The sequence below is a fragment of the Bos mutus genome, chromosome 3 (assembly GCF_027580195.1).
Source record: "Bos mutus isolate GX-2022 chromosome 3, NWIPB_WYAK_1.1, whole genome shotgun sequence".
Taxonomy (NCBI): domain Eukaryota; kingdom Metazoa; phylum Chordata; class Mammalia; order Artiodactyla; family Bovidae; genus Bos; species Bos mutus.
The window spans coordinates 90075153-90090859 of NC_091619.1; the positions used below are offsets into that span (position 1 = coordinate 90075153).

The 15707-nt window shown below is 41.1% G+C and overlaps 1 protein-coding gene across 3 annotated transcripts in view; it reads right to left on the minus strand.

Moving 5' to 3' along the window:
• Positions 1 to 15700, minus strand: part of TCEANC2 (transcription elongation factor A N-terminal and central domain containing 2) — a 45478-nt gene extending 29778 nt beyond the window's left edge. The window contains exons 1-2 of one of the 3 annotated variants that reach the window (XM_070367990.1): positions 15570 to 15700; positions 14339 to 14482 (exon numbers count right to left, since the gene is read on the minus strand). In XM_070367990.1, the coding sequence (XP_070224091.1) occupies positions 14339 to 14440 (102 nt within the window). In that variant the 5' untranslated portion in view covers positions 14441 to 14482; positions 15570 to 15700. Of the gene's footprint in view, positions 1 to 14338; positions 14483 to 15268; positions 15461 to 15569 lie in introns of those variants that run through there. The other 2 variants (XM_070367991.1, XM_005897236.3) reach the window with 2 other exon arrangements.
• Between the last annotated feature and the right edge of the window lie 7 nt (positions 15701 to 15707).

Below are 15707 nucleotides of genomic sequence, written 5' to 3' on the forward strand. Positions count from 1 at the left end.
GAAGCTAGGTAAGGGATATTTTCGGAGAAGGCAAAATACTGAAGACCCACTCCAGTACTCTTGCCTGGAGAATGCCATGGACAGAGGAGCCTGGTAGGAGTCCATGGGGTCGCTAAAGAGTCAGACATGACTAAGCGACTTCACTTTCACTTTTCACTTTCATTCATTGCAGAAAGAAATGGCAACCCACTCCAGTGTTCTTGCCTGGAGAATCCCATGGATGGTGGAGCCTGGTGGGCTGCTGTCTATGGGGTCGCACAGAGTCGGACACAACTGAAGCGACTTAGCAGCAGCAAGGGATATTTTCAGTAGGAAGTAGATATAAATATATTATGCAACTTGCACTTCTCACTCAATATAGTTTGACTCACCCATACTGATGTGTATAAACCCAGTTGATCCATTTTGATAGTATTGAATATTATTCCATTATTTTTATATACGATGTCTCAGCGTATTAAAATCTATTCCCCTAATGCATATTTAGCATTTTCTCCCCCTCATATTTTTCCTATTATAAACACTGCTTTAGTGAACTCCTGCCTATTATATATTCGTATGTCTTCTATCCTTCACTTTCAACTTTTCTGGGTCATGCTTTAGTAACTTATGGCTGCTTTATTTTGCTCCTCCTTCCCCATCCAATCTGAAAATTTCTATTTTTTAATAGGCATGTTTAATCCATTTGCATTTATCATCATTCCTGATATACTGGACATATTTTCTCTTTGCCTTTTTTCTTCCTTTCTTATCTTTTATTTAACAGCCCAAGTTTTCCTTAATCTTATTTTTCCTCTCATGTCTTGGAAGTTATACATTCTATTTCTATCATTTTAGTGTTTGTCCCTACAATTTTTAAGATACTCAATGAAATCTATACCAAGTCTCTACATTATGGAAAACTCCTGTTAGAAATATATGTGGTCTCTTTGCCTGTCCTTCAAGTCTCTTAACTTTTCTGCCATATTTCTATTTCTGTGGGATGCATTCTAGTGATTTCCTCAGGTCTAGCTTTCAATTTGGGCTTCCTTGGTAGCTTAAATGGTAAAGAATCTACCTGCAATGCAGGAGACCCAGGTTCAATCCCTGGGTTGAGAAGATCCCCTGGAAAAGAGAATGGCTACTCCAGTATTCTTGCCTGGAGAATTTCATGGACAGGGGAGTTTGGCGGGCTACAGTCCATGGGGTCGCAGAGTCAGACATGACTGAGTGATTAATACTTTTTTTTTCAGCTTTCAATTCAGTATTTCTCTCCATAGCTATGACTTTACTTTTAACCTGTCCAATGTACTTGTCAACAAATATGCTTTTTCATTGGACAAATTCTGTTTTTTTTCTCTCTAAATCTGCCCATTTTTTTCATACTATCCTATCCTTACCATTTCTATTCCTTCCTTTATCTCTGTGAATATTTTTAACACATTTAAGATCTCTTTTAGACTGCTACCTATGTTTCCTGGAGTAGAAATTCTATTACTTAAATCTACCTGCTCATTCTCCCTCCTGGTGATTTATTTTACTGTAAGTTTTGTAAGTTTTGACCATGAGTACACTTTTAATGTTTTCCATGGGAATCCTATGTACTCTAGGCTTAGAAGTATCTTAACATGGAAATCTCACCTTTGCCTTTGTCAAGGCCCTTGGATTTCCCTGGTTCTGGACCAGTTTTTATGTTAATTTTTCAGCTTTGTAGACAGTATGAAGTTAAATACACACACACACACAGTAATAATCGTGAGGTTCTAGTTTATTATGGGGTCAACTTTTTTTGAACCCAAACCCTGACATGATACAATCTTCATGCTGATTCCTTAGACTGGTGGATGGAATTTTTCTAGTTCATTTTTCAAAAATATGGTAGCCCTATGTTGACTTCCAGGTCCTTATCTGCTATCCTCATACTGGCCCTAAAATCCCAGCCCCCAAACTCTGTACCTGGTTTCCATAAAACTATATAGAAGCGTACCTTGTATTACTGCACTTCACTTTACTGCACTTTGCAGATATTGCTTTTTTTTTTTTTTTTTTAACAAATTGAAGGTTTGTGGCAACCCTGCATTGAGCAAGCCTACAGATGCTATTTTTTCCAACAAATGCTTACTTCGTGTCTGTCATATTTTGATAATTCCTGCAACGTTTCAAACTTTCTCCATTATTATTATATTTATTATGACCTGTGATCAATGATCTTTGATGTTACTATTTTAATTGTTTTGGGGGGTGCCATAAACCATGCCCATGTAAGACAGCAAACTTAGCTGATAAATATTTTGAGTGCTCCACCAACGAGTCATTTCCCCATTTCTGTCTGCTCCTTGGGCTTCCTGATTCCCTGAGACCCAGAAACACTGAAATTAGATTAATTAACAGCACTAAAATGGCCTCTAAGTGTTAAAGTGAAAGGAAGAGTAGCTTGACTCTCACTTAAAGTCAAAAGCTAGAAATTATTAAGCTTAGTGAGGAAAATATGTTGAAAACCAAGACAGGCCAAAAGCTAGGTGTTCTGCATCAAATAGTTAACCAAGTCATAAATGCAAAGGAAAAGTTCCTGATGGAAATTAAAAGTGCTACTCCAGTGAACACACAAATGATAAGAAAGCAGAACAGACTTAATGCTGATATGATAACATTTTAGTGGTCTGCATAGATCAAACTAACTACAACATTCCTATAAGCCAAAGCCTAATCTGGAGCAAGGCCCTAATGCTCTTCAAGTCTATGAAGGTGAGGCAACTGCAGAAGAAAAGTTTGAAGCTAGCAGAGGTTGGTTGATGAGGTTTAGGGGAAGAAGTTGTTTCCATAACATACAAGTGCAAAGTAAAGCAGCAAGTGCTAAGGCAGAAACTGTAGCAAGCTATCCAGAGGATCTAAGACAATTAATGAACACTACACAACAGATTTTCAATGTAGATAGAACAGTCTCATACTGGAAGAAGATGACATCTGGAACTTGCATAGCTAGAGAGGAGAAGTCAATGCCTAACTTCAAAGATTCAAAGGACTGGCTGACTCTCTTGTTAGGACTAATGTAGCTGGCGACTTAAAATAGAAGCCAATGCTCGCTTGTCATTTTGAAAATCCTTGGGCCCTTAATTATGCAAATTACTCTTCCTGGGCTCTATAAATGTAACAAAGCCTAGATGACAGCACACTTGTTTACAACATGATTTACTCAATAGTTTAGGCCCACTGTCAAGACCTATTACTCAGAAAAAAAGATTCCTTTCAAAATATCACTACTCATTGACTAATGAACCTGTTCACTCAAGAGCTCTTACAGAGATGTACAATGAAACTAATGTTGTTTTCATGCCTACGAACACAACATCCTTTCTGTTGCAAGGAGTAATTTTGACTTTCAAGTCCTAGAAATATATTTCTAGGATACACACATGGAGAAATACATTAGAGATACATTTCATAAGGCTATAGCTACCATACATAGTGATTTTTCTGGTGCAAAGTAAATTGAAAATCTTCTGGAAAGAGTTCACCATTCCAGATGCAGTTAAGAATATTCATGATTCATGAGATTAAGTCAAAATATCAACATTAACTGGAGTTTGGAAAAAGTTGATTCCAAACTTCATGAATGACTTTGAGGTGTTCTAAACTTCAGTGAAAGAAGTAACTGCCAATGTGGTGGAAAGTGCAAGAGAACTAGAATTATGAGTGGAGTTGAGGATATGACTGAATTGCTGCAATCCCATGATTAAACTTCAATAGATAAGGAGTTACTTCTTATGGATAAGCAAAGGTTTCTTGAGATGGAATCTACTCCTGGTGAAGATGCTGTGAAGTCTGTTGAAACGACAAGGAAGGATGTAGAATATCACATAAACTTAGCTGATAAAGCAGCAGCAGAGTCTGGTAGGATTGACTTCAATTCTGAAAGTTCTACTGTGAGTAAAATGCTATCAAACAGCATTGCACACTATAGAGAATCATTCATGAAAGGAAGGGTCAATTGATATGGCAAACTTCAGTGTTTTAAGAAACTGCCGCAGGCGCCCTAACCTTTAGCAACCACCACCCTCATCAGTTAGCAGCCATCAATATCTAGGCAAGACCCTCCAAAAGGCAAGACTCAGCAAAAAGATTCCAACTCACTGAAGGCTCAGATGATGGTTAGCATTTTTTAGCAATAAAATATTTTTAAATTAAGGTATGTACATGTTTTTAAACATAACGCCATTGTACACTTAACAGATTATACAGTATAGTTCAAACATAACTTTTATATTAACTGGGAAACCAAAAAAATCCGCTTTGTTGCAGTGGTCTGGAACCAAACCTGAAATATCTCTAAGGTTTGCCTTCAGCTCCCACTTATAGCTCTGTATTTGGATTTCCTCTCTCTTCCTGGCACCTGAGGGTTTCTCTTTTTTCTTTTCAATCTCAGGTCCGTTCTGGAGACTTTTTGCTGGTGGTTTTTTTTTTGGTCGCACAATGTGGCATGCGTGATCTTAGTTCCTAACCAGGGATCAAACCCGGGCCCCTGCAATAGAGTCTTAATTGCTGTACGGCATGCCAGGGTAATTCCTGTATTGGATATTTTTTATTGAGCATTTCTACATGGCTGGAATGAGGTTGGGGGTTCCACATCAGATTATTTCAACATATGGAACTAGAGACGTTTAAGCTCTTTAGCATGGCATAAAAGGCCTTACATGACCTGGCTCTTGACACCCTTTTCAGCCTCACCATTGGCTCAACATACATCAAACAATTTGAAACTGCCTAAACAAATCACAGTATTTGACATCCTCTGCCTGGGATGCTCTTTCTTTGCCTGAATCACATGATAAACATCTGTTTATTCTTAAAGACATTAAAGAATCAACTACTATACAAAGACTTTCTTGCCTCTCTCCAACCACATTTAACCAAACTCCCATGGAATCTGCAAAGACATCAATTACTGCATACGTGCTTTCTGCAAATAGTTATCTACAAGGCTGTCTTCTCCACTAGACTATGAACAAGTTGAGGGCCAGAACAATTTCTTATTTCTCTATCCCCAATGCACAGTAGATATAAGAAGAAGAAGTGAAGTTGCTTAGTCGTGTCTAACTCTTTGTGACCCCATGGACTGTAGCCCACCAGGCTCCTCCATCCGTGGAATTTTCTAGGCAAGAGTACTGGAGTGGGTTGCCATTTCCTTTTCCAGGGGATCAGCAGATGTAACTGAACAGTTATTTCTACCCTCAAGGACTAAGTATAGTGGTCTTCAGATCTGAAATATTAGACCAAAAATAGAGAAATATAGCAATTAGTTTCAGAGAAGAATTCCACATACTTACAAAGAATGTTTCTCTATTTCTGTCCAAATATGAGCCCCAAAATAGATACTGCAAGTTCTTATCTGAAATATTTAGAGGAAAAAAAGGGAAGTGGACATGAAATATCAATGGGAAAGCTACTATGAGTAGTGGAATGGTTACTGCCAGAAAGAAAAGGTGCTTCCAAAATCCCATTTGGTCCTACATTTGGTCCTATAGTTGTGGATGGCTGAAATACAAGGTTTGATAAAACCAATGAGGGAAAATGCTTCGCTTATGAGCAATAACATGGGCATCATTCCACTGGTGGGGGCAGGGACAATATTGGCTAGTCAATCCTATAACAGGAGTGAAGGCTTACAGAGCATTCTTAAGTGCAGAACCTAAAATAACAGGCATATTTCAGACTCTTTCAATTTAAAAAATCTCCTATTGCAACCAACAGAAGAAATCACTTTCCCTTAGGGAGTAAGAAGAGATTAACCAAATTAACCTTTACTATTCAAATGTACACCACATGAGCTCTATTGAGTAGCACTTTCATTGACTGTGATAAGGCTATGGCAAAATTACTTCTAATATGCTGATAACAGAAGTACAATGGTCCTAATATCCCAAGATTTTTATACCTCCTTTGCTGGCATTCAGAAACCTCCAATTTTTTTTAGTTCTCCCTATAGGAGGCAGACTGTGGAACCAGATTGTCTAGTTCAAATCCCAGCTCTACCACTGAGAGCTTCATGACTTTGGACAAGCTACTTTATTTCTCTGTGCCTTAGATTTTTTTCATCTGTAAAATATAAATGATAAAAGCATCCATTTCACAGTGCTATTATTAGAATTTAGAGTTATTATGTGTAAAGCACTTAGCACAATGCCTGGCCCATAAGAATAGGCTCAATAAATGTAAGCCGTAATCATTACTATTATCAGCACCATCACCACCATCATTCTCAGCTCTAGGCTTACTACACAAGCCTCTTTTTTTTCCATATAAGAAAAGAGAGAACTACTTATTAGTTTTTATTTTGTGCCAGGCACAATGCTTAGCCCTTTCAACATGCATTTATTTATTTAGCCCTCATAACAACCCTGAAGGTGAGATACTATTTCTGATGTTACTGATAAGGAAATTGAGGCTTGAACATTCAGCAAATTCTTAGCATTAAAACATAATGGTGGTGTGTGGGAAGTCACTTGGAAAAATGTGGATCTAGCTAACTCTCTAGAATTCAAATTTAACTTGTTTTTAATTTGTACTGTGCACACAGGAAAGTAACCATGCGCGCATGCCTAAAGGAAAGGGAATAGGAGGTACAACTTAGAATGGCTAGATGTCACTAACTTCCCTCTACCTAGCCAAATCTTTCCATCTATTTAAGGTACTCTAACCCCTAAAACAGACACTGAGCTCTCTCCTCTCTTAACTCTTGATCCTTATTGTCTAAACAACAATTTTGTAATGGATCATATACGATTTTGTATCATTACTTATTAATTTCTTATGCTGTCCTAAGAAGAAGTCCCATCAAGGCTTATACTTTTATCTTAAATTTTTCTTATGTTCTTTAGAGTACCTAGCATAGAACTGAGTATAAAGCTGTTTCACAGTAGCATTTGTGGAGGAGCCTACTGTCCAGACCCAGCAAGAACATCCCCAAATAATAATGATTATTGTTTACTCAATAAATCTTTACATACAATGTGGCCGACCCTGTGTTAGGCCTTAGAGCAGAATCAGAACACAGTATGATACTGCAGTCCCAGTCCTAATAGTTCATGATAGACTGGGGAAACTACAGGTAATCAGGCAATTGCAACCCATAAGGTAAGTGCTAAAACAGATATTTGAACCAAGTGCTAAGAGAACATCAAAGAGGGAAAGATTAACTCCCCAGAAAGCATTTCAGCATTCACTTTTTTAACAAGTATTTACTAACCACTTAATATGTGCCGAACACTGTCTTAGGTCCAAGGGTAGAGAGGTAAATAAAACATCCAAGGTCCTTGTATTTATGAAGTTTATAATCTAAGATTCACTTGAGTGGGTTGACAAATGAGTAGCAATTCACTCTGCAAAAGATGCAGGAAAGGGGATCAGCATCAAGTCAAAGCCCTGGAGACATGAAAGAGAGGAACTTAGAAAAAGAAGAGCAAGAAGTGAGGCGTGGCTGGAATGCATTCCTGTTAAAGGGGAGCTATAAGAGATAAGGTGAGATGGCACCTCAGACAGAACAGAAGAGAAAGGGTTTCATATGCCAAGTCCAGGCGTTTAAAGTTTTAGCTCATTTGGTCATTCAGAAAAATGCACTATGGCCTTCTATATGCCAAGTCCCATGACAGTTTCTGGGGCCACAAAAACATTAAGACAGTCTTTCCAGATGCAGACAGTATACCAGGACACACGCATGGAAAGGAACACGTTTCCATCACAATACTGTAAAGTAATTATCCTCCAATTAAAAAAGAAAAACACCTTTTACATAGCACAAGTACAACAAGTGCACTAATGGGGCATGTTAAGAAAAGGGATAGCTTAGAGAAGGGAGTTGTTATATTGGCTCTGTATTTGAGGGACAGAGGGTTGGGGGACAGAGGGTGGCGAGGAAAGACCTTATAACAGAGGAGACTCTTTACTAGGTCACGGGAACAAAAGATTTCATAAAGTAGCTGGTAACAACAAACCCTTACATAGTACTTAGTACTAACCAGGTACTGCTCCAAGCACTTTACATATATTGACTCATTCAAACTTTGCAATGAGCTTATTAAGTAGATGAGGCTTCCCTGATAGCTCAGTTGGTAAAGAATCCACCTGCAATGCAGAAGACCCGGGTTGATTCCTGGGTCAGGAAACTCCGCTGGAAATGGGATAGGCTACCCACTCCAATATCCTTGGGCTTCTCTTGTGGTTCAGCTGGTAAAGAATCTGTCTGCAACGCAGGAGACCTGGGTTTGATTCCTGGGTTGGAAAGATTCCTTGGAGAAGGGAAAGGCTATGGACTCTGGTATTCTGACCTGGAGAATTCCAAGGACTGGATATTCCAAGGACTGCCATGAGGTCGCAAAGAGTCGGACACAACTGAGCAACTTTCACTTCAGTTCAGTCGCATCGACTCTTTGTGACTCCATGGACTGCAGCACGCCAGGCTTCCCTGTCCACCACCAACTGCCGGAGCTTACTCAAACTCATGTCCATCGAGCCAGTGATGCCATCCAGCCATCTCATCTTCTCTCATCCCCTTCTCCTCCTGCCTTCAATCTTTCCCAGCATCAGGGTCTTTTCAGATGAGTCAGCTCTTCGCATCAGGTGGCCAAGGTACTGGAGTTTCAGCTTCAGCATCAGTCCTTCCAATGAATATTCAGGACTGATTTCCTCTAGGATGGACTGGTTGGATCTCTTTGCAGTCCAAGGGACTCTCAAGAGTCTTCTCCAACACCACAGTTCAAAAGCATCAATTCTTCTGCACTCAACTTTCACAGTCCAACTCTCACATCCATACATGACCACTGGAAAAACCATAGCCTTGACTAGATGGACCTTTGTGGACAAAGTAATGTCTCTGCTTTTGAATATGCTATATTTTGAATGTGAATTCCTCAGACAACCATTTTGCCTTTTTGCATTTCTTTTTCTTATTTCTTAGGGATGGTCTCTATCCCTGCCTCTAGTACAATGTCACGAACCTCCGTCCACAGTTCTTCAGGCAATCTATCAGAATCTAATCCCTTGAATCTATTTGTCACCTCCACTGTATAATCCTAAGGGATTTGATTTAGGTCATACCTGAATGATCTAGTGGTTTTCCCTATTTTCTTGGTGATAACTTTTGTTCCAAGGAGTAAGCGTCTTTTAATTTCATGGCTGCAATCACCATCTGCAGTGATTTTGAAGCCCAGAAAAATAAAGTCTGATACTGTTTCCACTGTTTACCCATCTATTTCCCGTGAAGTAATGGGACCGGATGCCATGATCTTCATTTTCTGAATGTTGAGCTTGAAGCCAACTTTTTCACTCTCCTCTTTCACCTTCATCAAGAGGCTTTTAGTTCCTCTTCACTTTCTGCCATAAAGGTGGTGTCATCTGCATATCAGAGATTATTGATATTTCTCCCAGCAATCGTGATTCCAGCTTGTGCTTCTTCCAGCTCAGCGTTTCTCATGATATACTCTGCATATAAGTTAAATAAGCAGGGTGACAATATACAGCCTTGACGTACTCCTTTTCCTATTTGGAACCAGTCTGTTGTTCCATGTCCAGTTCTAACTGTTGCTTCCTGACCTGCATATAGGTTTCTCAAGAGCCAGGTCAGGTGGTCTGGTATTCCCATCTCTTTCAGAATTTTCCAGTTTATTGTGATCCACACAAAGGCTTTGGCATAGTCAATAAAGCAGAAACAGATGTTGTTCTGGAATTCTCTTGCTTTTTCCATGATCCAGCGGATGTTGGCAATTTGATCTGTGGTTCCTCTGCCTTTTCTAAAACCAACTTGAACATCTGGGAGTTCACAGTTCACGTACTGCTGAAGCTCTCTAGTCTTTCCCATTCTGTTGTTTTCCTCTGTTTCTTTGCATTGATCACTGAGGAAGGCTTTTTGTCTCTCCTTGCTATTCTTTGGGACTCTGCGTTCAAATGGGTGTATCTTTCCTTTTCTCCTTTGCCTTTCGCTTCTCTTCTTTTCTCAGCTATTTGTAAGGCTTCCTCAGACAACCATTTTGCCTTTTGCACTTCTTTTTCTTGGGAATGGTCTTGATCCCTGCCTCCTGTACAATGTCACAAACCTCCGTCCATAGTTCTTCAGGCACTCTATCAAAATCTAATCCCTTGAATCTACTTGTCACTTCCACTGTATAATCCTAAGGGATTTGATTTAGGTCATACCCGAATTATCTAGTGGTTTTCCCTATTTTCTTCAATTTAAGTCTGAATTTGGCAATAAGGAGTTCATGATCTGAGCCACAGTCAGCTCCAGGTCTTGTTTTTGCTGACTGTATAGAGCTTCTCCATCTTTGGCTGCAAAGAATATAATCAGTCTGATTTTGGTATTGACCATCTGGTGATGTCCATGTGTAGAGTTCTCTCTTGTGTTGTTGGAAGAGGGTGTTTGCTATGACCAGTGCATTCTCTTGGCAAAACTCTGTTAGCCTTTGCCCTGCTTCGTTTTGTACTCCAAGGCCAAATTTGCCTGTTACTCCAGGTATCTCCTGACTTACTACTTGTGCATTCCATTCCCCTATGATGAAAAGGACATCTTTTTGGGGTGTTAGTTCTAGAAGGTCTTGTAGGTCTTCACAGAACTGTTCAACTTCAGCTTGTTAGGCATTACTGGTTGGGGCACAGACTTGGATTACTGTGATATTGAATGGTTTGCCTTGGAAACAAACAGAGATCATTCTGTCATTTTTGAGTTTGCATCCGAGTACTGCATTTCAGACTGTTTTGTTGACTATTATGGCTACTCCACTTCTTCTAAGGGATTCTTGCCCACAGTAGTAGATATAATGGTCATCTGAGTTAAATTCACCCATCCCAGTCTTTTAGTTCACTGATGCCTAAAATGTTGATGTTCACTCTTGCCATCTCCTATTTGACCCACCTGCAATTTGCCTTGATTCATGGACCTAACATTCCAGATTCCTAGGCAATATTGCTCTTTACAGCATCGGACTTTACTTGCATCACCAGTCACATTCACAACTGGGTGTTGTTTTTGGTTTGCTCCATCTCTCTATTCCTTCTGGAGTTATTTCTCCACTGATCTCCAGTAGCATATTGGGCACCTACTGGTCTGGGGAGTTCATCTCTCAGTGTCCTATCTTTCTGCCTTTTCATACTGTTCGTGGGGTTCTCAAGGCAAGAATACTGAAGTGGTTTGCCATTGCCTCCTCTAGTGGACCACATTTTGTCAGAACTCTCCACCACGAGCTGTCCATCTTGGGTAGCCCTACACAGCATGACTCATAGTTTCATTGAGTTAGACAAGGCTGTGGTCCATGTGATCAGATTGGTTAGTCTTCTGTAAAATTGATTTTCATTCTGTCTGCCCTCTGATGGAGAAGGATAAGAGGCTTATTTTAGGTTATTATAAAATAATGGCTAGAATTCCCTGTGCTATACAGTATATCCTAGTTGCTTATCTATTTATTTGGGCTTCCCTGGTGGCTCAGCTGGTAAAGAATCCGCCTGAAATGCGGGTAACCTGGGTTCGATCTCTGGGTTGGGAAGATGCCCTGGAAAAGGGAATGGCTACTCACTCCAGTATTCTGGCCTGGAGAATTCCATATAGATTATTATAAAATAAAATAATGACTTTCACTTCACACTTCATTTATTAAATAGATATTATTATTAATCCCATTTTACAGATAAGGAAAGACACAAAGAGATTAATTTGCCCAAGGTCACACAGGTAGTTTAAGTGGCAGAGCTGGAATTTTAACACGGGCAGTTTGGCTCCAGAGTCTGTGTTAATTACCACACCATACTGCCTCTAAGACAAGAGAAAAAAGCCATTCAAGGAAAACAGAACAGCATATGCAAAGGTGTAGAGGTATGAAAGAACATATCTTTGAGAAATTGTGAGTGGCTGACACTGGATGGAAGGTACATAAGAAGAGCAGCAGGGCAGGCAGGTACCAGGTCACAGACAGCCTTTGGTGTCATGTAAAGAAACGTCTTTATCAAAAGGTAGTTTAAAAGCACTGAGGGAAGGGTTTCCTTTGGCAAGGAGGTGACCTGGGTAGATTTTTTTTTTTTAAGCTTTATTTCTCTGACTTAAGTGTGGAGGTTGGAATGACAGTGGATGCCAAAGTCAGGGAGACAAAGTTAACAGACCACAGAACTGCTCTAAATTCAAAAAGATTTTGAAATGTAAAGAGAGAGATGTAAGGGCAGAAAGGATTCTTAGGAGACAAAATCGAAAATCGGATATAAAGAAAAAGAATTAAGGGTGGTTTCTAAATTTCTAGTCCCAGTTATTTGGCATATGGATAAAGTTAATATGGGAGGTTTGGAAGAAAAGCCATTGCACTGAAGGAGAAGGTTACTTTACATGCTTGTTGTTTATTCTGACTCCACAATCTTCACATGACATACTCTCATCATCACACACAGTGATTCTCAACTGGGGCCCACCTGGGGACACCAAGGGCAGAAGGGACAGGTGAAGGTATATTAGAATCTGGGTGTTTGTATGTTGAGTGTACATGTAGGTCAATTACTACTATCCCTTTTTTTCTTCCAGACAGTCTGATACCACAGTCCTGCCCACCACTGTCTCTGAGAATTATATACAGTAGTGACTATATACAATATACAGTCTACAATTATTTGTGGATAGTCTGACAAAACAGTTTAAACACTTGAATGTGTTCTGCTGCTGCTGCTGCTAAGTCGCTTCAGTCGTGTCTGACTCTGTGCGACCCCATAGACAGCAGCCCACCAGGCTCCCCCGTCCCCGGGATTCTCCAGGCAAGAACACTGGAGTGGGTTGCCATTTCCTTCTCCAATGCAGGAAAGTGAAAAGTGAAAGTGAAGTCGCTCAGTCGTGTCTGACCCTCAGCGACCCCATGGACTGCAGCCTTCCAGGCTCCTCCGTCCATGGGATTTTCCAGGCAAGAGTACTGGAGTGGGGTGCCATTGCCTTCTCCGAAATGTGTTCTAGGAATTCACAAAACCTCAAAACTAGGGGAGATTTTAAAGATCATCTTGAGCTTAGTAGGTCTCAACTAAGGGCTACTTGTAAATGCATGAGGGCATTTTTGGTCATCACAGTTGGAGGCGCTACTGGCATTTAGTGTCTGAGGGCCTGAGATGCTCAACTTTGTAAAACTCACAGGATGGTTTCAAATGATGAAGAACTGTCTTGCCCAAAAGGACAACAGTATTTGTTTGAAGAAACTCTGACATAGGTCAACCACATTTCCTAGATAAGGACAAAGTGAGATCCCAGTTTAGAAAATGACTTGCTAAAGATCACCCAGCTGCACAGGAGGGCCTAGAACCCAGGGTTTTTGTTTACACTTCCCTATATTGCTTTCTAATCTGGGTCTGGTAAACCTGTGGTATATCTAAAAGTCCAATGGAGTACTTAAGTCAAGTACTCAGAAGGCCCCCCACACCATCACAGTCTTTGTAAATTTTTCTCTAGCCCCCGATCCCACGCTCTTCAGAAACCTAGGCCAGAGGTGCAAGTTTGGCAGTCATCAGCATGGCAAGCCTTAAGATGAATAAGATTACCCTAGCCAAATACATAAAATGTGACAAAGCTCTGTAGAGCACAAACATTAGCAGTCTAATGGAGAAAAGAGGAAGCAAAAAAGGAAATCAGAAAGAAAAAGTCCGTAATGTAGAAGGAGAGGTTCAAGATGACAAAGGGAACTAATTGCAAGCACTTTTCTGCTTGTTTTTAGTGAAGTAACTTGTTGTTCAGTCGCTAAGCCATGTCCGACTCTTTGCAACCGCATGAACTGCAGCACTCCAGGCTCCCCTGTCCTTCACTATTAAGTGAAGCAATAATTACCATTAATTGGGTTCTTACATTCATTGATTCACTGTTGGTTGTCTATACTGTATTCATGATGCCTTGCCTCTTCCTTGCCAACATAAGTCAGACAGTTTGAGGCTGCAAAGAGTCCAGTTTAACAGTCTCTTTTTCAGTCTCAGCTGTGGCTATGAAGGCCACGTGATACAGTTTCGGTCAATATGATATGAGGGGTGGTATCATCATCCAATCTTACTGAGTTTGTACGGGGTACACAAATCATATTGAACATTCCATTTAATACACAAGAACATCTTGCAAAAGAAGAATAATTTAAGATAATATATAATAATAAGATAATAATATATCCTACCAGTTAGTGAAACATACCACAAAGCTAAAGTAATTAGAAGGGTGTAACAAAGGTCCAGAAATTGATAAATAGTGCATGGTGGAAACAAATTTGGAGCAGTCAGGAACACGGTGGGGAGGAAGCACATAGGTCTTCCATAGTAGAACTCCTCCAGACCTCCTTGCCATCCCAGTCATCTCCACTCCCGGATCCCCTCTCACCTTCAGAGATTCAATGGTGGCCTGCTTGTAAATCTTTCCTCCAGGATCTTTCTTCTGAGGACTACTCTGGATTCTGGGTGTTCGAATGACGAATTTATCCATTCCTAGGGGACTCCAACTACCTTCACGTACTTGTACCGTGTTCTGCTCAACAAAGAGGGCAGGTTCTAAAAGGTCATCAGAACTTCAGTGATGTGTGCTCCCTAAAGTGACATAATTGGGTTCTACATACTCTGGAAGCATTCTTGAATTATTAGGACTCGGGTGGAATTTAAAATAAGATTTCCTCTTAAAAATGAAACATCTTCCTAAAACTGAAAATTGTATACAATGATCGGTCTACTTCCTGAATTAAGAGGTACCTAGTGCACACTCGGTAAAGAATCTGCCTGCAGTGCAGGAGACCTGGGTTCGATCCCTGGGTTGGGAAAATCCCCTGGAGAAGGAAATGACAACCCACTCCAGTATCATTGCCTGAAAAATCTCATGGACAAAGGAGCCTGGTGAGCTGCTGTCCATGGGGTTGCAAAGAGTCGGGCACAACTGAGCGACTAACACTTAACTTAGTGCACACTGTAAAGGGGCTACCAGTAGAGGGCCAGGCGTTGAACCTGGTGACTTCTAAAGCCTCTTCCATTTTAGGTTGCGTTGTGGTAGGGTTAGCTTTCCTCCAGGTTCAGTGAAGCTCTCAACTACCCTACTATAGCCACAACCCCAAGGGTTCCCCTTGTAACCAAGAGTCAACAACCTCCTCCAGATCTCAGCAGGGTCCTCACAACAACCAATCATCTCCAGGAAATGCTCCACGGTCAAAGGACCCTAAAGACTGTCCTGCTCTAATCCCATAGCAACGGGAAACACCACCTTCCTCTGCCTTCAGCACTCAGGAGCCCAGGAAGGGGAAGGCTAACGATGGCACGTGAGACCCACCAAGAAAAGCAGCCCTGCCAAGCAGCTGGGCCTCTCCGGCACGCACCCTCTGAGGGCCCAAGCCTGGGCCTTAGGGGGTCGTAACACCTTTCAGGGTTGGCAGTTTCTCGGTAAAAGCTCCGCCAGGCAGCTGAAGTCCAAGGCCAACCAGCGGAGGTTGGGGCGGGCGGGGTGAACCAAACCACATTCCCCAGAATACACCGCGAATGGGCAGGCTCGGGACCGCCTAGGGCAGCTGGTAGTTCCCCGAGACCAAGTTCCCCAACCACCGTGCGCCTCCCGCTTGAAGAGAACTACATACCCCAGCATGCCTCGCAGAGGGAGGAGTCGTTTAGCTCTAGTACTCGCGATGTTTGGATCCACTTCCTCTCGCCAACCTAGAAGTTCGTAGACCTAGAGGTGGGGCGGGAGGCGGCAGTTTCGGACGGGTCAGGGCGGA